General features: G+C 33.6%; 1 protein-coding gene across 4 annotated transcripts in view; it reads left to right on the forward strand.

Annotated features, from left to right (window-relative positions):
* Positions 1 to 17,499: 17,499 nt before the first annotated feature.
* LOC115425433 (tight junction protein ZO-2-like) overlaps positions 17,500 to 21,191 on the forward strand; it is a 143,862-nt gene continuing 140,170 nt past the window's right edge. For 3 of the 4 annotated variants that reach the window (XM_030143013.1, XM_030143014.1, XM_030143016.1), the window contains exon 1: positions 17,500 to 17,780. In XM_030143013.1, the coding sequence (XP_029998873.1) occupies positions 17,668 to 17,780 (113 nt within the window). In that variant the 5' untranslated portion in view covers positions 17,500 to 17,667. The remainder of the gene's footprint in view (positions 17,781 to 21,191) is intronic. The other variant, XR_003936234.1, reaches the window with a different exon arrangement.

Consider the following 21,191-nt stretch of genomic DNA (forward strand, 5'->3'; position numbering starts at 1 on the left):
ATAGTTTTTTTTTTTTTTTTTTTTTTTTTTTAACTTTTGAGGTTAAAGGCCGATCTATGACTTTGACCCCCAATAGCAAAGAGATTTCACCTTTAGATAAGAAAAGTTAAAGTCTTTGGTTTTAATGCTTTTAAATATCATCTCTGTTTTGGATTTCATCCGCCCCTGGTATATTTCTCTCATGCTACATGCTAAGTGTCAGTGTCTAAAGCGAACCAGAAAGTGTTTAACCATTCTGTCACTTTTCAGAGACACCCAGTTAAGGTTAACTTGTTTCATCATCTCCATAGGGAAATTCAGTCTCTGCTTTTTATTCATCCTAATACACACACATTAGCTTTAGCATACATTAGGAGCAATGAGTTAACACTGAAGGAACACGGGGACAATTTCCATATTTCCATCAGTACCAACAGGAGAATTAACCTCATTAACCTATACAAACCTCTTTTTAATGGTGCATGAAACCAGAGGAAACCCACTCACCACCACGCTAACCATAATAATATAATTGTTGTCGGGCAGAAACCTCTTACGTCCATTTTTGGTCTATTTTTTTGGTCATTAAACAATTCTATTGGCCAATCTTCATGTTGGCCTGATAGTTTTAGGAATATTTAAACAATAAGTGTTGAAAACGGCTTGTGATTATATCTCTTAACTCCATTCATTTATTACCCCGCCCCCCCAAAGGGGAGGCAAGGAGTATTGTTTTTGGTTCGGTTTGTTACCTCCGCCGAGGAGGTTATGTTTTTGTCGGCGTTGGTTTGTCTGTCTGTCTGTCTGTCTGTGTGCAAGATAACTCAAAAAGTTGTGGACAGATTTGGATGAAAATTTCAGGAAATGTTGATACTGGCACAAGGAACAAATGATTAAATTTTGGTGGTGATCGGGGGAGACACTGATCTGTCTTGGCGGAGGTCTACACTCTGAGTGCTTTTCTAGTTTGTTTCTTTGTTTGATTGTTAACACTCTAGCAGCAAAACTATTGGTTGAATTCACACCAAATTTGATTTATAGATTGCCAGTGACCCAGAATAGATGCCATAGTATTTTGGGAGAAGTAGGTCAGAGCTTCAATTTTTTATGATTTTTTTTTTAATCTTTTTTTCCCTCTCTTACTTATAATGGATGAAAATTCACATGTCTGTAGCAGCTAAACTCTTCATTGATTTCATACAAAATTTGGTTTATAGATTGCTAGTGACCCAGAATAGATGCCATAGCATTTTGGGAAAAGTAGATCAAAGCTTCAATTTTTTATGAATTTTTGAAATCTTTTTTTTTCCCCCATTTACTTGTAATGGGTGAAAATTCACATGTCTGTAGCAGCTAAACTATTGGTTGAATTCATACTAAATTGACTTTATAGATTGCCAGTGACCCAGAATGGATCTCATTATATTTTGGGAACAGTAGGACAAAGTTCAAATTTTTTATGAATTTTTAAAATCTTCCCATTTACTTATAATGGGTGAAATATGTGTGAGGGGCGGGGCTTGTTGTGCCCGGCACCACTTTTTCCAGTTTCCTGAAAAATAACCATTTTGGACATAAGAGGTTTCCGCCCGTCAGCAACAATATAACACAGTTACCCTTTATTCCCATAGAACAGCAGAAGTGCGATCAGTGGTGAAAGGTTCGGTGTGGAATATTTAGTGAGAACTAGTGTCAAAGATGAGGATTGCAGGCCTCGCTAGACCCACTGATAGTTCTGTTCATTCTGGGTATATTTGCTAAGAACATAATATAGAAAGGAACACTATTGTACCTTTAAAAAAAAAAAAGAAAAAGAAGAAGAAGAAATGTGTTATAAGGTACTGTTGAGACGTCTTAGACTCTCTGTCTTTACATAAAAACATAACAATTGCTATTTTCAGGTGTTTTATACTCAAAAGAAAACATAATTCTGAAGACTCACATACTTGACCTTTAAAACATTATAACGCTGACCTAAACACATCACCAAATCTTGATATAAATGTATTTCTGGTTCAGTTGAGATTACTCGTATCCGGCGTTTGCAGAAACACACAATGACATGTTATTCTGGTGAAATGTTCCCACAGAGGATGACGTGACGGTTTGTTGTATGAAGGGTCATGTCAATCAGCAAAGAGGAAACATATGAGAGGTGATGTGAGTTAGGGACATGCATCTTTTGTCTGATGCGTTTTGGATAAATGAGGAAAACGTAGATTACATAATCCATATTCATCGATGGTTATCAGGACTGAGTGATGGCTGCATCCTGTCCACTGTTATATAATGTTTCCTACACATGTACTGATTGTGCAATTGTTTGTATGTATATGTGTGTGTGTGTGTGTGTGTGTGTGTGTGTGTGTGTGTGCGTGTGTGTGTGTGTGGGTGTGTGGGTGTGTGTGTGTGTTTTGACCAGTTTGCCTGAAAAATGATCCACTTTCCCCAGTGAGAGTTAACAGAATGTGCTCCGGATGCTACTCCAGTATAAAGGTTATAGCATATACTGTAGTTTGTATAGACTTCACTCTTCGTTGTGGAGTGGAAAACTCTAGGATCACCTCATTTTTCGGGGTGTGATTTTCTTTTTGTGTGTTCGTCTGTCCTAGTGTAAATAGTGACAGTGCTTTATTTTGACAATGAAATTCTGCTTTATGTATTTAAGACATGTTACACAGATTTATTGAGTTTGTTTAGGCTCCAGTACATCAAATAAAAACTCATCAACCAGGAATGTGTCAACTCAATCTCTCATGTACATATACTCATATTTGTATTTATTTATCTGGGCAGTCTTTGTGGTACATATTTGGTTCTTGTTTTTTATTTTATTTTATGATTTTTTTTTTTTTTATCATGCACTTTTAATTACTTCCTGTCCAGAATTAGCAGCATCTTATCTTATCTTATCTTATCTTATCTTATCTTATCTTATCTTATCTTATCTTATCTTATCTTATCTTGTATCTGTTCAATAATAGTGTTGGGGTTTATCTAGTATTTATCATTCACTATACTCGTTGCATGTGAGTTGTGGCTAAACACTCATGGACTTAAATATGAACATGACTTAACACATTTTACGTGTTAACACAATAGATCTTCAGTACACTCAAGTCCTTTCAGATTAAAAAAAAAAAAAAAATCTAAACTATGGCCATCTGTCTTACAGTGAATTTTAAATTTTTTTTTTTTTTTTAATTTTTTTTTAAAAATTCTGATCGTAATAGTCCAACAGTCTTCATTGAGACCTTGATGAAGGTGTTGTCCATACATGTTGGCCTATTTGTTTGAATACACTCATAAATTAATATATTTTTTCACTGTAAGATGAAGTACCATAAATTTTCCTCTGTAAGAGAATCTGTCAGGACTTAGTGGATCCTCCTTTCTTAGTACTTTTACCTGTAAAACAATAGAGTACCTGTCAAATTTATTTATTTTTTTATGTTAAACCACTTTCTTCTGATATCTGTGTGTTTATATATATATATAGATAGATAGATAGATAGATAGATAGATAGATAGATAGATAGATAGATAGAGATATATATAGATATATATATATAATAGGTGTTTCCACTGCTGTGTTTTTCTGTTCTGCATCATCGGAACTAGGGATGTAACGATTACCGGTATAACGATAAACCGCGGTAAAATTCCCAACAGTTAGTATTACTGTTTAAATTCTAATTATCATAATAACCATGTTTGATTACAGCACTTTTCTGGAGAAAACACTTATGTAAAGCTATGCTCTTATGTCAAATATTTGAGTATAGTTTTAATTTATTACCATTTTAATTTTCTATACCTAATATTTGGAACCAATATTCACTTTTAAAGTCTTTGAAAAGGTTCGTTAAGCATCTTTGTGTTATTTATGCAATAAATTGTACACATTTTTCAAATTGGATTTTTTTTTTTTTTTTTTTAATATATAGTAGGTTAAAGAGAAAAAAATAATAAACAGATGAGATAGATGAAGTTGTGCTGAAAAAAAGATCCCAAACATGGATATAGTAAACATTTGTTTATATAGTATATAAAGGCAAAATCAAAAGGACTGAAAAACAGACAAAATAGGCTCAGACCACTAAGGGTTAATACTTGAATGTTTCTGCAACAGAAGGTACATTGTGCCAATTATTTTATTTGGGGTTTTTTTATGTTGGTTTTTTTTTTCAGAATACAACTTGGTTAAATTATTTCAGTGTGTATATCAGTACTTTTTGAACATTTTGAGCACAATTTCAACAATACTACGATAATAATAACAACTGTGATAATTTTGGTCACAATAACCATGATATGAAATTTTCATATCGTTACATCCCTAGTCAGAACTGACACTATGTAAGAACTACCCTTCCTTTGTTTCATTTAATTTTTTTTTTTACTAATATTTTGTTGTTACATTTTAGAAATTTTACAACACAAACAATTAGAACATAGTGTCAGTTGTCGTCCTGTATATTGTCCATTTTTTCCATCAATCTTCATAAGTTGCTTGCTGTAGTCTTATGATATACGTAAGTCTCTCCATGTTGTGAATTTCTTCCACAATGTCTCTCCGATTATTTAGGGAAGGGGGGGGGGGGGTCCTCTTTGCATCCTTTTTGTGTTTTCGTTTTTTAGACGATGCCAAGAGGGTATTAATCAAATATTCATCCTTACTTGGTCGGTCTTCTCCTGTTAAATGACTCCAATAGAACACAGAACATGTCCTTGGTAGTTCGTATCCCAATTTTTTTCCAAGTTCTTCGCTGATATTATTCCAATATTGGGATAATTTTATGCACTGCCAAAAAACATGCACATGACCCACATCCTGCTCACCGCACACCCTCCGACAGGGCTGAGGTGATGATAGTGAAGCCTTTTGGATATTTGGTGTTTTAAAAAATCTCATGATGTTTTTCCAACAAAATATTTTCCAATTTCTGGAATTCGATGTAGTCACTTGAGTTTCACATATTTCATACCATGTATCATCACTTAATTCTACCGACAGTTCTTTTTTCCATTTATCTCTAATATACGTACAGAGTTGAAGTTTTCCTGTTCGACACCAATCCCTGATACAGTTTATCACTTTTCCTCCTTCATTCTTATACACTTTACCGACAATTTCAGTGATCTGGTTTATTTCACCTGAGAGGTCTGGTTTGATCTCTTTATGATAATGGTCTCTGATCTGAAGGTACATAAAGAAGTCACCATGTTCTAAGTCACAGGTGTCAAACGTGCGGCCCGGGGGCCAAAACCGGCCCGCCAAATGGTCCGATCTGGCCCCTAGGATGAATTTGTGAAATGCAGAAATTACACTGATGATATTAACAGTCAAGGATGTTCGAATTATTTTAGGTCAATTCAATCTCCAGTGGGTCAGACCAGTAAAATACCATTATAATAACCTATAAATAATGAAAACTACAATTTTTTTCTCTTGGTTGTGTAAAAAAAAAGTAAAATTACACAAAAATGTTTACATTTACAGACTAGTCTTTTACAAAAAATGTGAATAACCTGAAATTTCTTAATAGAAGTATGAGGAATTGTACCAATATTCTGCCTCTTCTTAAATGTTTTGTGTATTTGTAGATCCACTGTCATCTGTAAGTTGTGACGCACATGTATAAATGATAAACTAAGGCGTAAAGTTGTTCAAATGGCACTAATTTTTCTTAAGAATTTTCAGGTTGTTTTTTTTTTTCCTTATGCAAGAGGTCCAGAATGTTGGTGATATGACCAAAATGATCAACATAAACTGGTTTGAGTTGTTTGTTTTGTTTGTTTGTTTTTTGTTTTTTTTTGGTGTTTTGTTTGTTTCTGCGTTTATATGGATGTATTTGTGGGGATGCCACCTGGATGGGGGGGGGGGGGGGGGGGGGGGGGGGGTGTAAATTTAAGAATTACATAAGATATGCTTACAGATATTTTTCAGCCCTGCGATGAACTGGCGACTTGTCCAGGGTGTACCCCGCCTTCGCCCCTATGTAGCTGGGATAGGCTCCAAGCGACCCCCGTGACCCTAGTGAGGATAAAGCGGGTTCAGAAAATGAATGAATGAATGAATGCTTACAGATGTAATTGTAATGGAAAAATGCTAAATAAAGTTGTTATATGGAGCAGCAAAAAAAAAAAAAAAAATAGAGAAAAGTTTTCAGGTTATTCATATTTGTTCATGTTATGTTCAAGTACGGTTCATAGATGTAAACATTTTCATGACAGAATTTGACTTTTTTCACTCAAAAACAGAGAAAAAAACCTTTGGACTTGACATTATTTATAAGTTTTTATATCATTATTTATATTATGTTACTGGTCCGGCCCACTTTAGATCATATTAGGCTGAATGTGGCCCCTGAACTAAAGTGAGTTCGACACCCCTGTTTTAAGTCAAAGTCCTGTTGTAAGTTTTGAAAGTTAATAATTTCCCCTTTTTTGATAAAAGCATTAAATATATTTGTTTCATTTAATTTTAAAGTATTTCATCTTCACTGCTGCTAACCTTCTTCTTCTTCTTCTTCTTCTTCTTCTTCTTCTTCTTCTTCTTGCCCTTTTTTTGGTCCATCTCTGAAATTGCTAACCCAAAGTCAACTGTTTGCACACGGCACAACTCATGCCCTTTTATGGTGTTTAGTGGGTGTGGTCACATATGCTAATCACAGATAATCAGCCACACCTGCTCCATTTCTGATCAGGTGAGAGTCAACATTCATCACACATGGGTCAGAACAGATCTGCACGGTAAGAAGCTTTCATCCAGACTTGATTCCTCTTATTTTTTCTTGAAATCAACCTGATTGTGAGACATTGGGCCTCATGCAGCAACTTTTTTCATAACCCTCCCACTGCCTCATCTCATAGTGTGTGTACTACCTCCACCCCTGCACATTTTCAGTCCACTTTGAAGCTCTAAAGCACAGGTGTCAAACATGCGGCAGGATGAAAGTGCAAAAGTGAACCTGAACAGTCCAGGTTGTCCAAATCCTTTTGGTTCAGGTTCCACATACAGACCAATGAGATCTACAGTAAAAATAACAACACAATAACCCATAAATAATGACAACTACAAAATTTCTTTGTGAAAAATTATGTGGAAAAAATTTAAGTGAAAAAAAAAAAAAAGCATTACACTGTGAAAATATTTACATTTACGAAACTATTCTTTCACAATAAAATGCAAATAAATACATAAATAAAAACAAAGATGAACAACCTGAAAAGTGCAATTTTAATAATATTCTGTTGTTACTAAATGTTTTGTGCATTTATGGATCCACTGTGATCTGTAGTTGTGTTAATAATAAGAGATGGAATATTGTAGAAATTGTTCAAATTTTTGTTCCAAACTCCAAAATTTTCACAATATTCTGCCTGTTACCAAATATTTATGTAACATTGTGTGTAAATGTACATGTATAAATAATAAGTCGAGGCATAATATTGTTAAAATGTTGGAGTTTGGAACTAAAATTTGAACAATTTCTACAATATTACATCCCTTATTATTGTAGAAATTGTTCAAATTTTCATTCCAAACTCCAAAATTTTCACAATATTCTGCCTGTTGCCAAATGTTTACGTAACACTGTGTGTAAATGTACATGTATAAATAATAAGGCGAGGCATAATATTGTTAAAATTGCACACATTTTTCAAATGAAATTTCAGTTTTTTTCAGGTTATTCAAATCTTTTTTTTGTAAAATGTAAATATTTTCATAATTTAAAGTTTTTGTTTTTCTTTTTTTACTAAAACAAAATGAAAAACTTGGATTTGTCATTTATAGGTTATTAAGTCATTATTTTACTGCTCTGGCCTGCTTGAGATCAAATTGGGTTAAATATGGCCTCTGAACCAAAATGAGTTTGACAGCCCCGCTCTACATCTTTAGTTCTGTAACAATGAGGCAACAGAGATGGAAACTATGTCTCTGTCTCCATCTTGTGGCAGTAATGAGGAAGTACATACACAATCCCAGTATGTGGGTATGGACAGGAGTCACTTGGTCTGTTCTTGCTCTACAGCCTGTTTTTGCAGAGAATTACATTCATGTCACTAAGATTGTTTTATTTAGAAAAGCAAACATCAAAAGGCCAATGAACATTACAAACACATTCAACCTAAATTCCCGTCACACAATAACCCCTGCACATAAAACACTACAAAATATTGTATAAAGTCCAATACCCACAATGCATTGCAGCAGAGCAAACATAAAAGGTTAGGGTGTATATATGAGACTTTGTAGCAGAGGTGAGCTTTTATATTAGCCCTGTAGTGTCTTTAATTTAGCTATGTATTCAATCACACAGCCCCAAACAGTCAGTTTTCCCAGGTGTTCCCTCAGATTGTACTGAGTTTTCTTTTTTCTTTTTTCATCATGGAAAACTTTTCAGCGTAGTAAAATTATTCTGAGAAAAAAGTCAGAATTCTGATTTATTTATTATTTCTCAGAATAATAATAATAATAATAATAATAATAATAATAAATAATGATTATATATATATATATATATATATATATATATATATATATATTAGTACCTTCATTTTTTTTCCAGTAGACCTAATCCTCTTCTTAATGTAATAAATTTTATCAGACAAATAAGTTATCCTAAATATTTTATTATTAATAAAAGTGGTCAACAGTTTTAACAGTTTTTTTTGTTTTGTTTTGTTTTGTTTTTTGTAAGAATTGGATCTGATCTCGCAGCACAAATCTGAGTTGCAGAATAATACCTTAATAGACAGAAATTTGACTTCAATGTTCTTCACAGCAGTGAGTGACAGAAGTTGTTGACATAATAACTGGACAAATAAGACATCCACTGACGGTAATAGCATTGATATGACTGTTGTAAAAAGGGTTATTGAGGGGATTTCAAAACCACATGCTCATATCTGTAACCTATCATTTCAAACTGGTACATTTCCAAACCAAATGAAAGCTGCTAAAGTGATCCTTCTAAATAAATCTGGGAACAAACACCGTTTCATAAACTACAGTCCTGTTTCACTACTACCTTAATTCTCAAAAATTATAGAAAAACTATTCAGTAAACGGTTGTACAAATCCATAGATAAACATAAGATACTAACTGAAATTCAATACAGATTCAGACCAAACAGAACAACTTCATTAGCATTTACAGACAGAAATCATGAAATCAATAGATCAAAAACATCCCACAGTTGGAGTATTCATTGACCTCGAAAAGCTTTAGACACAATAAATCCTGACCTATTATTTACTAAAATAAAACAGTATAGGATCAGGGGAACAGCAGTGGGCTGGGTAAAGAGTTATTTAAGTGACAGGAAACAGTTTGTGAAGATGAGTGGTCACTATACAGAATGTTTGGACATTACTTGTGGTGTCCCCCAGGGGTCAGTGTTGGGCCCAAAATAGTTTCTTCCTTATAACAATGATTTAAGTATGGTGTCTACAGTGTTGAAGCTGGTGTTATTTGTTGATGACAATTTTTTTTTTTTCACAGTAGTGATTTGCAGGTTTTGATGCAAGACATAAATACAGAACTGAGTAAACTAAATGTATGGTTTGACAGAAGTAAATTATCACTGAACCTGAACAAAACAAGATTTATGCTCTTTGAGAACTTCACAAATGAATTGCAAACAGGGTTTCAGATGGAAGGGGAGAACATTAAAAAAGTAATTATGTTATAATATTATAATATGTATACCATAATTACAGAAATAATAATAACAATTGCAATAAAGTTGTAATAGTAGTTATAGTTGTGTTTTGTTTTGTTTCTGCAACTTTCCTTTTTGTAAATAGGGTAGGCATAAATAAGCTGTTGCTTCAGCCTATGCCTTTTCACCCATGGTTAATATAGAAATCCAAATTGTATGTATGTATATATCGTGTTGTGTTAAGTCAGGAGTGTCAAACTCATTTCAGTTCAGGGGCCACATTCACCGCAATGTGATCTCAAGTGGGCCGGACCAATAAAATAATACCAGTGAAAACAGTAAAATTACATTATGATAATGTTTATATCTACATCGTTTCCTTAAAAATCTGAATAACATGAGCAACTTGAAATGTCTTAAAAGAAACAAGTGCAGTTTTAACAATACTCTGCATCAGTTTATCATTTACACGTGCAGTACAACTTTACAATTACAAATACACAAAACATTTAGTAACAGGTATAATATTTATAAAATTGTCTTTACAAGACATTTCACGTAGTTCATATTTTTTCAGGTTATTCACATTTTTTGTAAAAGTATAGTTTGTTAATGTAAACATTTTCATGTAATTTAACTTTTTTTTTTTTTTTTAACTTTTTTTTTTTAAACTTTTTTTTTTTTAACTTTTTTTTAAAAACAAAGACAAAATCTGCAGTTGTCATTATTTATAGGTTATTATGACAGGATTTTTCTGGTCTGACCCAATTGAGATCTAATTGGTTTATATGTGTATGTATGGAATCTGAATTAAAATTATTTTTACACTATTGATTGTTAATATTTTCAGTGTAATTTTTGCATTTAACAAATTCATCCTACGGGCCAGATTGGACCCTTTGGTGGGCCAGATTTGGCCCCAGGGCCGCATGTTTGACACCTGTGTGTTAAATGGACGAATAAATTATTACTACTACTACTAATAATAATAATAATTTATTAGTTAATATTAAGTAATACACTATAAGTATGTAGGTAATAATAATAATAATAATAATAATAATTAATAATAATAATAATAATAATAATAATAATCATCATCATCATCATAATCATAATAACTGGAAAAGCCCTCCCCCGATCACCACCAAAATGTAATCATTTGTTCCTTGTCCCAGAATCAACATTTCCTGAAATTTTCATCCAAATCCATCCATAACTTTTTTAGTTATCCTGCACACAGATAGACAGACAGACAAACCAACGCTGCCAAAAACATAACCTCCTTGGCAGAGATAATAATAATAATAATAATAATAATAATAATAATAATGACAAGCAATAAGAAAACTGAATTAACAACAACAAACAAACATTGCAGACTGGAATAAACAACAAACCTCATCGTTGTGTAATGATGTTTATTGTTTAACTCAGAAACACAAGAAACACTGGAAACCCAGAAGGTTGGTCCAAAACATAATCAGATAGACAAACCCATGTTTGACAAAAATGTACAAGATTGGAAGAAACAACAGTTTTTAAGGGTACTGAAATCATCTTGTCGTCTGTCTGTCCATTCAACCCCATAATCACATTATCTGAAGAATGCATTGAGATACCTGCACCAAATTTATGCTGTGGATGCATTGTGACATGGAGCAGAAGCCTATTGAAAATAGGTGACCTTGACCTACTTTTTCAAGGTCATTTGGCTCTGTGCAATTATAATATCTGAGTACTTTCAAATGTAAATAAAGGCTAAAATTTACTTAGGGGGTCAAATGAGTGGCCAATTTTTATCAAAAAAAAAGTTGTAAGAAATACATAGAACTGTGTTGAAATAATGCTAATACATTTGTGCACAGACTACTGATATTATTTGACAGTGGAAGCTATATTTTCAGAAATATTGGATTTTGAATAGCACGTGTATGTGAAAACTTTTGCTGGTGGACGGACGTGACATTACCCATGATGCTCTGGTCAGTACCAGTACTTTATTAGTAATAAACTTATATACTTACTATTGCTAATTTTCCTCTTATTCCTAAATGTTAGTATTGTGGATCTAAAACAATAACAGCTGACACAAAAACACAGAATGTGTCAGTGGACGGATGTGACATGGTTGTTACAGATCCCATCATACTGATGCTCGGCAGCCATGTCACCGTTTACACTAATGATCCCTGTGCAAAAACTAGGATCACAATTATTTATTGTATAGTTTATCATCATACTAAAGAGTAAATAACAATACAGAATTGTTATTTCTTTATAAAAATGCTTATTATTAGAAAACTGTTGATTTAAAAAGTGAGGTGTGACATTCTTCATGTATGTATTGGTGTAACATAAGCAGGATGGATCAGCACCATACTCCAGATTGAACCTGTAAAAATAAAACATGTGGTATGTAGGAGAGAATCTTGTAAGAAAAACTGGGGAATCTAAAAGAATAGAATTTTTTTTTCAGGTAAATTCAGTTCAAATATAACTTGGTCATTTGTGACATGAAAATATAGCATTAATTGTGATGAAATTGGACATTTTTGAGCTGAAAACATAGTTCATATGAGCATCAACATGTTGAACAGAACTGAAATCCTGTAAATTTGCAGAACTTGCATTTACTAACACAGAGTTCCTTTGGGGATTCACTTCTATTGATTTCTTATGCACAAAGACAGAAATAAGACCTCTAAGCAAATTTTAGCTGATAAATATCTTATAAGTTTTCCACAAAGATAATCTAATCTAAATTATAGAGCACTAACTTTTAACAGAATCTTACACTACATTTGACTGAGAGAGATTAAAAATGTGCAGTGCGTTATGTGACTTTTCTGAAAATCAAAGCCTGTTTTGTCCTAAATCTGAAGAATCACTGGTACATGTGTTCCAGCTTCCTCCTCTTCAGTTAAACCGCTAACATGTACTGTTATTGAACCCTGTCAGAGGAAGCATCAGCTGATGACGCAGTCGTGACCCCGTCCTTCATCACAGCCTCAGCAGCCGTCGTCATGGTCACGACACAGACCGCCATTAGGATCATAGCACAGATAACATACTCGCCCATCACATCTGTGTCACTGCGTTCTCATGAATCCATTTGCTCTAAGCTTATTACAGTCACATCCATTTTTTTTCCTTCTGACAACATGACCTTTGTTAATTCAGGGAAGCTCCTCCTCCTTCCATTTACACTGAAATGTAGACTCATGGAAGTGAAAGAAAGAGGGATTATTCATGTTTTTTTTTTTTTAAATATTCAAACAGTAAAGTGTTTCAGGTCATGCAATTATACAATAAAGTCCAACCAAAGCTGGACACACCCTCTAATCCTCTATCAAGAACTGGAATTCATGAAGCTCTGTCTTCTGAAACAAGAAATAAATCAAAGAGAGAAAAATGAATCAGTTAAATTTCAAGGGTTATGTCATCAACTCTTCATTCGGGGGGGGGGGGGGGGGGGGGGGGGGGAGTAGCAGGAGGAAAGAGGATGAGGAGGATGACATGAGCAAATGTCTACTGCTCCATCAGCTGTACATCTGAAGTTGTGCAGAACAGTTTATTGGACCCAGTGTGCAATGTTTTTGTTTGCGGTCGCTGTCAATTTATGTTCTTATTGCTTATTATTAACTCTGTATCCCGTCCACCAAGGCCCTTACTGAGCACCAAGTGTGCCTTTTTAGCACACTTGTGGAATTATGTCAGAAAAAATTTCATACAGTTTGTTTTTAATTCTTTTACACTTTTTTCTATTTCATCAATTTGAGTTGTAAATAAAAATACCAAATACTCAATAACTGTCACATTTTTTTTTACCCTTTAAATGACGTATTTGTATTGTAAAAAAAAAAAACATTTTTTTTGGATGCAAAAAACACACACTTTTTTTTTTTTTCAATATCCTACATAAAAAGTAGATCACATATTATTTGATTTTTTTCATCCTGGCATATGTCAATGATTAACTCCAACATTGGTTAATTTGCATGATTATTTTTGACGCTAGGTCAAATGTTCAAAAATACTAACATCTGTCACCAAGTGTGCGTAAAATGCACACCTATAAATCAAACTATTAAATATTATATGTTGATTTATTTTTCTGCTCTAATTTGATTTTATTTTTGTAAATCCAGGTCAGCCCTAATCATACATATCAAATGGAAGAAATAATGCGTTTTAGACACACTTGGGAGACAGATGCTAGTCTGGTAATTTTCTTTTGTTTACAATGTGCAAATTTTAGTTGGTGGCCAGAACTATAAAGATCATGCAAAAATGAACAACTTTTGAATTCTAACCCTATTTAAATTGTGAAAAATAATATGAAGTTTTTTTTAACACCAAGTGGAAAGTGTGCCTAACAGGTGCATCCGGATACCAGAGGGTTAATATTTTTACTTACAAACTTATATTACTTATACGTATCATTTTTACGACTGCTATTGCTCTCATTCCATTCATCAATATTATTATTATTACAACTATTTTATTATTACTACTCTGTTATTTGTTGTTTCTACTAGTACTTTCCACATTCTTGCCTGTTTTTTCAGTACTGTTTTTATAGTTATTGTTACTACTATTTTCTTATAATATTTCTTACGCGTACATTCGGTGTTGTAGCTGCTACTGGAACCCTTTGAGACCTGTTGCGTCATCAGCAGTCATCGATGCTGCTATAAACAGATGCAACAACTTTGTTTGTGAAAGAATTCCCCATGCCGTCAGCAGCGGTCTCTGTTCCATAGGCTTTGGTCATCTTTTTGCGGCTATCAACTGCAAACCGCAGAAATGTGATCTATAACACATTGAAACGGCATTAAACAGACAATCAAATGATTATGAAGTTATTTACGAGGAAAATAAGTACATTTGTGTGTTTCTTTCATCACACTGCTGCACTTTTTTACTGTGTTTACCTCCATCTTGCCAATTATTCGAACAGAACAAGGTTATTATCGTTAATGAAAACAAACGAAATGACGAAAGCTAGAATTGAAAAAACATTTTCGTTAACTGAAATAAAAAAAAACTATAATTAAAAGAAAAAACTATAACTAACTGAAACTGTATTGTGTGTTTACAAAACTAACTAAAACGTGTAAAAATTATGGATAAAATTCCCTTTGTTTTCGTCTTTGTCAATGTCGGATTGATAAGAATATTTTGCTCAAGCAATTTTAGCTAGCAGCACCATATGACACTTCATGGTCCGTCACTTCTCGTCACCTTTGGTTTAGAGTCGTCTTCTAATTCCCACTCTACCTGGAATCATGGAGACTAAAGTTGGGAGAAAGCAGTAGAGTCCTGTCTGGGATTTATTTGAATACGACAGCAAGGAAAAAAAAAAAAACGACAAAACTAAAATTAATACTAAAACTAAACTAAAACTAAGCATTTAGAAAAAAATGAAAACTAGTAAAAACTATCAAACCTGCTCTAAAAACAAATTAAAACTAACTGAATTAGAGAAAAAAAGTAAAAACTAAACAAAACTAAACTATAATGAAAAATCCAAAACTGTTAGAACCTTGGATCAGAATTATAGAAGATTTCTCATACTCCTCTGTTTGTAGTGTGGTCCTGAAAAATCTCCATTTTGAGGGCCAAACAGCCCCCCCCCCCCCCCCCCTTAGCTCTTCCCCTACGACTCATCGAGAATCAGGACACCTCTACCATGTCACGTAATGCGCAAAGGGTTAGGGTTAGGAGGGGGAGGGGCCAAGGGGTGAGTTGGGATTGGGCTATTGTCTCATTGAGCAGTCTTGTTAAGTTTATTTGTGTTCAAGCAAAAAAATCTACGTTATTTTTAATTTGCACAATAAATTATTCAAGAAAAAGCTAAAAATATTGCTACAATATTCTTTCAATGACAGTTATAATTGCACCACTGTTACAATGTTGTTGGGGTTGAGGGGGTCTGGAGATTTTTTGTCCTCCAAAGGGGGGCCCGACAGAGAACCACTGGGTTAACCCATAAAGACCCAAACAGCTACTGGCAACCAAAAGCATCTACTGATCTAAAATGTTTAATAACTTAATGACCACTAATCCTATCAATATGTTGAAATAATGCAAGTAAAATACAGTTCTTCATCTTTTCATGGTCATCAGATATGACCCATTTGGACGTTCACAGGCTCTGTAGTTACCATGGAAACACCGTCATCTTCTACAACACTGATTCACCAGTAAAACCCATGGAGTTGGATCAATGACAGTGGATGGACCCACCAGGTTTATGTTCAGTTAATGGTATCTTTTACTGATAAAGGCACTTTTTCTTCAGTTTTCTCTAGAGCTGCTACCGATTAATGGACTCAAAGTGATCCAAAAAAATCATTCAACCACAATTCTCCTGAATCAAAGCTTTTTTTCCTTCATTTCTCTGCTGTTAAACATTGGTTCCACTGTTGTGTTTCACACAGATGCTTATTGTGACGAACAAAGAAGCTTCAATTCAGGAAAACTGCAATAGAATGTTTTCCTTCAATCAATTCGAGTCGATTAATCGAATCATGAATTTTTGCATTCGCTTCAAGCACCTAATGGATTAATCAGTTGCAGCTCTAGTTTTCTCTGTTTCTGATATAATAACCCTCGACTTTAATCTGGGCTTTTATGAACATCTACATCAGGAGTGTCAAACTCATGTTAGTTCAGGGGCCACATTCAGCTAAATTTGATGTGAAGTGGGCCGGACCAGTAAAATAATAACATAATATATAAATAATGTCAACTCTAAACTTTTCTTTATGTTTTAGAGCGAAAAAAGTAAATTTACATTATGTAAAGGTTTACATCTGCAAACTATCTTTTCAAAAGATGTGAATAACATGAACAAACTGAAAAAAATAAGTGTAATTTTAACAATATTCTGCCTCAGTTTATCATTTACACATGTACATTATAACTGACAGATCACAGTGGATCTACAAACACACAAAACATTTAATAACAGACAGAATATTGTTAAAATTACACTTCTCTTACGACATGTCAGGTTATTCACATTTTTTGCGAAATTATACTTTGTTTTAGTGTAAATACATGAAAATATTTACATTTACAAGGAGAAAAATTTGGAGTTGTCATTACTTATAGGTTATTATGATAGTATTTGACTGGTCCTGCCCACTTGAGATTGAATTGGTCTGAATGTGGAACCTGAACTAAAAGGATTGTTCATATCTTAGTGTAATTTTTGCATTTCACAAATTCATCCCAAGGGCCAGACTGGACCCTTTGGCGGGCCAGATTTGGCCCCCAGGTCACATGTTTGACACCTGTGATCTACATTATCAGTGAATTAATTAATCAGGAAAATACCTGATTTACACTGAAATGTACTTAACACAACATACAGGGAATAATATTATAATTAATAGCGATAAATCACTTTAGAAAGGTTACAGAGAGAGGAATTAAATCACCCATAGGTGTGAAAATGACAGTGAATGGTTGTTCATCTCTATATTTCAGCCCTGTGATGAACTGGTTGGTAACCTGTTGGTAACTGGGATAGACTCTGGTATGGATGAGTGGATAGATTAATCCTTTTTTTTTTTGGCAATACTGTGACTTTTGTCAAAAAATGTCTTTGTGTAAATGTCAGATGGAGTGTTTGCCCTGATTCTCTGTCAGAATGAAAAGAAAAAACCCCAGACAGAGAAGCAGGGGGTGGATGTTGCAGATTACACTTTAAGCACCCAGAGGCTTAGTGCCACTATTATCCTCCTGTGGTGGGATTTTCTGTGTGAATTATGTAACAGTAATGTTTCAACACAAATCAGTACATGGCTGTTTTGTCTTTTGGTTTTCCTCCAGCGCTGCGTTGTTGTCTCCGTTCAGCACTGGGCTTCTAGACGACATGGTCCCACTCCTCAGCTCGGCAGTTAACAAATACCTCGTGACAGCCATGGTGGACAGACTGCAGGCCACGGGAGGTTGTGTCATCGTTGCATCTGATTGACAGGCGTGAACGTGGAGCCCTGATGAATGAACAGCAACATGAAGTATAAGAAGTTTATTACTATCATGCAGGCAGCTCTGGGAGTCGCCCCGCTCAACAAGAGGGAGATGATGCCACCGCCACGAAAACTTTGGAAACGGTGAGCTCCACTCAGTGTGTGTTTGAGGTCATGTGTTCATGGATTCTGCTTGATATCACATTGATTTGTTGACCTCCTCACACTGGCCAACAAATCAATGTGATATCAAGCAGAATCCATTTGTGTTACTGTAGCCTCTGATCCCTCCAGGCCTGCAAGTCCAATCCATGAATTCATGTTTACAGGCAAACACTCTGACATCTGATGCATTTCATTTGTGTTTACTGCACGTTTTCTAAAACATCTTTAACCCTATAATGCCAAACATTTCATATTTGGTACATGAGTTTTGAAGCCCTCTATAGGATCAGTGTGACATCTTTTGTCTGAGAAAACATATGTATGCAATTAGATACATGCAATTAGATACATGCAATACACAGATTATCCACCAGGGGGGAGGATTTTGTTCACCAGAGGCCTTTCCAGTGACACTACAAGACTGTCATTAATGAGGAAGGAGGCAGAACTTTGCCAATTTTGAAAAGGAATTACCAATTTGTTAGACGTGTTTGTGTTCTATTATGTTTTTGTTCGTTCAAAACTAATAATTTTTGAGCATTGAGACCTAGTGTATCAAATATAATACAAAACTGAAAATCATACATGGAAATTGATATTTGAAAAAAAATTATTTTGGTTGTTCAGAAGGACCAATAAAGGCTCCAGTTTCAAAGAACTGGAATTTTCTATCAATGATTTAATGGTTCAGACTTTACAGGGTTAAATTATAACAGAATAAATTATAAAAATAGATTTTTAAGGAAATTCAGATTCTGTATTGTATATTTGTGTGTGTGTGTGTGTGTGTATGTGTATGTGTGTGTGTGTATATATATATATATATATATATATATATATATATATATATATATAAAATTTGTAGTGTTTAGTGGATAGCAGCAGTTCACAGTGTGTGTGTAATGGGTGTGTGGGGTCTTGTAAATGCTCCTCACTTTCCTGGGTCAGTAAAACCTGTATAATTCCTTCAGTTTTTGAAGCTAAATTGTCCACAGTTTTGTCCAACAATTTAGTCTGAGCAGTTAACCTATTATGTGCATGCCTTTGGATAGTGGGAGAATGTCGAAGAAAATCTGCAGAGAACATGCAATAATAACCACCTGCATTATTTGTTTCCCATGGAAGAAACACATTTGCACTGAAATGTCACAGGGGTATTTGTGTTTATTATTAGTAGTAGTAGTAGTCGTATAAAGAATATAAAAAATATCATTATTCAGCTGCAGTGTAATTTGCTGCTGTATAAATTCAGTGGTCTGACATTTATTTACCAACACACTCAGCTCAAATGGATTAAAATGGATCAAATACATTTAATCATAATCTAAATCATTATTTTCATTGTATAAGAAAGATCATGTCTGGTAACATGAACAAGACATAAACATGATTAATAAACAGTGAGTCATGATGATTCAGATGATTAACTCATCTTAATTAATGCATTAATTCATGTTTTAATTAAGGTGAGTCATGCATTCATTCATGGATGACTAGTTGAATGCATGAATGCATTCATGATTATTACATGTATATTAGATTGATGATGTGCTACATGCATGAATTCATGCTTTTTCTTGCATGAATTCATGATAATTCCTGTATCATTATTATAAAGTGTTACCTTGTGACGTTCATGTTGTACTGATTCAGATCTGAGTCAAATGAGCAAAAAGCCATTTGATAAATATTAAGTTACTATTTCTTCATGTGTGGTCAAAGTTTCACTAACTAGTAATTACTTAATACATATTAATTAATTCACATGGTTTACTTGTCTTCATATCCTACCCCCCTTTCCTTAGGCGTCACTACTTTTATGTTTGACATTTTCCTTTGCACAAAATATCAAACACCATACAAGGCTCTATTACAAAATAAACCCAATTTGTACAGAGTGTGCATGTTTTTAAGTATTCTTTACATTACAAGGATGAAACCTGATGACATTAGGAGAAGTCCCTGGAGTGAAGCTGGATCCCACAATATCAGTCATTATGTTTAAACAGTGAGACATAATATTAACGGGAGAAGAAGAAGAAACTCAACTATTATTTGTATTTTTTGGTGTAAAAAAATATTTTTGACTTGCAGATTGACTTTATTTTTAATGAAAACAAATATTTATTTTCAGTTGCAAGTTATTTAGTGGTGAAATTTGACATTACAATCAGCAAATTGTTTACTGGTGCAATATACTTCTGCAATTTCGCTGCCACTAAACATTGGTTTCACTGTTGTGTTTCACACAGACACTTACTGTGACGCACATGACACCAGGATCAACACACAGTTGTACGTTAGTTCCATCTTTAGTTGTTAGTAAGCTGGATCCAAAAGTGTTGAAGACTGCAGAGCACATATTGTTTGTAGATGTCATTGGACTTGTTTGTTGTTGTTCATATCTACAGATATTTTTGATATATACTTTTATACTGTTGTTATTACTGTTGTTGTTGTTATTGTTATTTCTATATAGATTTTTTTAATGTATCATTTCACTTTTATACTTTTGTGTTGTAGCTGGTTCTGGAATTAAGGACAAGTTGTCATTGTTCAGACACGTTTGTTACATATTTTTACTATTTTTTCACCTATGAAAGTAATCATTTAATTGAATTGAATCAAAAAATAATAATCTATTACAAAATAATCAACAGCTGCAGCTCTAATCTTAATACTCTTGCTACTCATCACTAGGGGGGTAAGAAAATATCGGTTCGGCAATATATCGCGATATTTCATTTCACAATACTGTATCGACAGTAAAAAGTACTGTATCGATATTTTTTTAGGTATTTATTCAAATGCAGTTATTGTGGAGGTTCATTTTTGTTTTTTTGTGTTTATATTACATTTATTATTATTTAACACTCTTTTATTAAATAATGTTAGTTCCTTTGTTGGGATTGCACAAAAATAATGTTATGATGTTACTTGTGAACTAATAGAATATGAACATTTGAACAGGATCTTAATCTGTAACGTCTGTAAAATATAATTTAAGTTTTAACACAGGAAAATGTTGTGATATAGCATTAGATCCTGATCTGATCAAATAAAATTGTGTTTAGTATTTGGGCAGATTTCTGGTGTAATTCAATTCTTCAAGGAAATAATCATTTAAAAAAAAAAGAAGCAAACAAAAAATTGCCTTTTTAACAGTATCATGATTAGGGATGTAATGATTACCGGTACAACGATAAACTTCGGTAAAATTACCAACGGTTAGTATTACCGTTTAAATTTAAATTATCATGATAACCGTGTTTGATTACCGCATTTTTCCAGAGAAAATGCCTATGGAAAGATCTGCTTTTATGTCAAATATTTGAGTGTAGTTTTAATTTATTACAATTTTAATTTTATATACCTAATATTTGGAACCAA

The sequence above is a fragment of the Sphaeramia orbicularis genome, chromosome 9 (assembly GCF_902148855.1).
Source record: "Sphaeramia orbicularis chromosome 9, fSphaOr1.1, whole genome shotgun sequence".
Taxonomy (NCBI): domain Eukaryota; kingdom Metazoa; phylum Chordata; class Actinopteri; order Kurtiformes; family Apogonidae; genus Sphaeramia; species Sphaeramia orbicularis.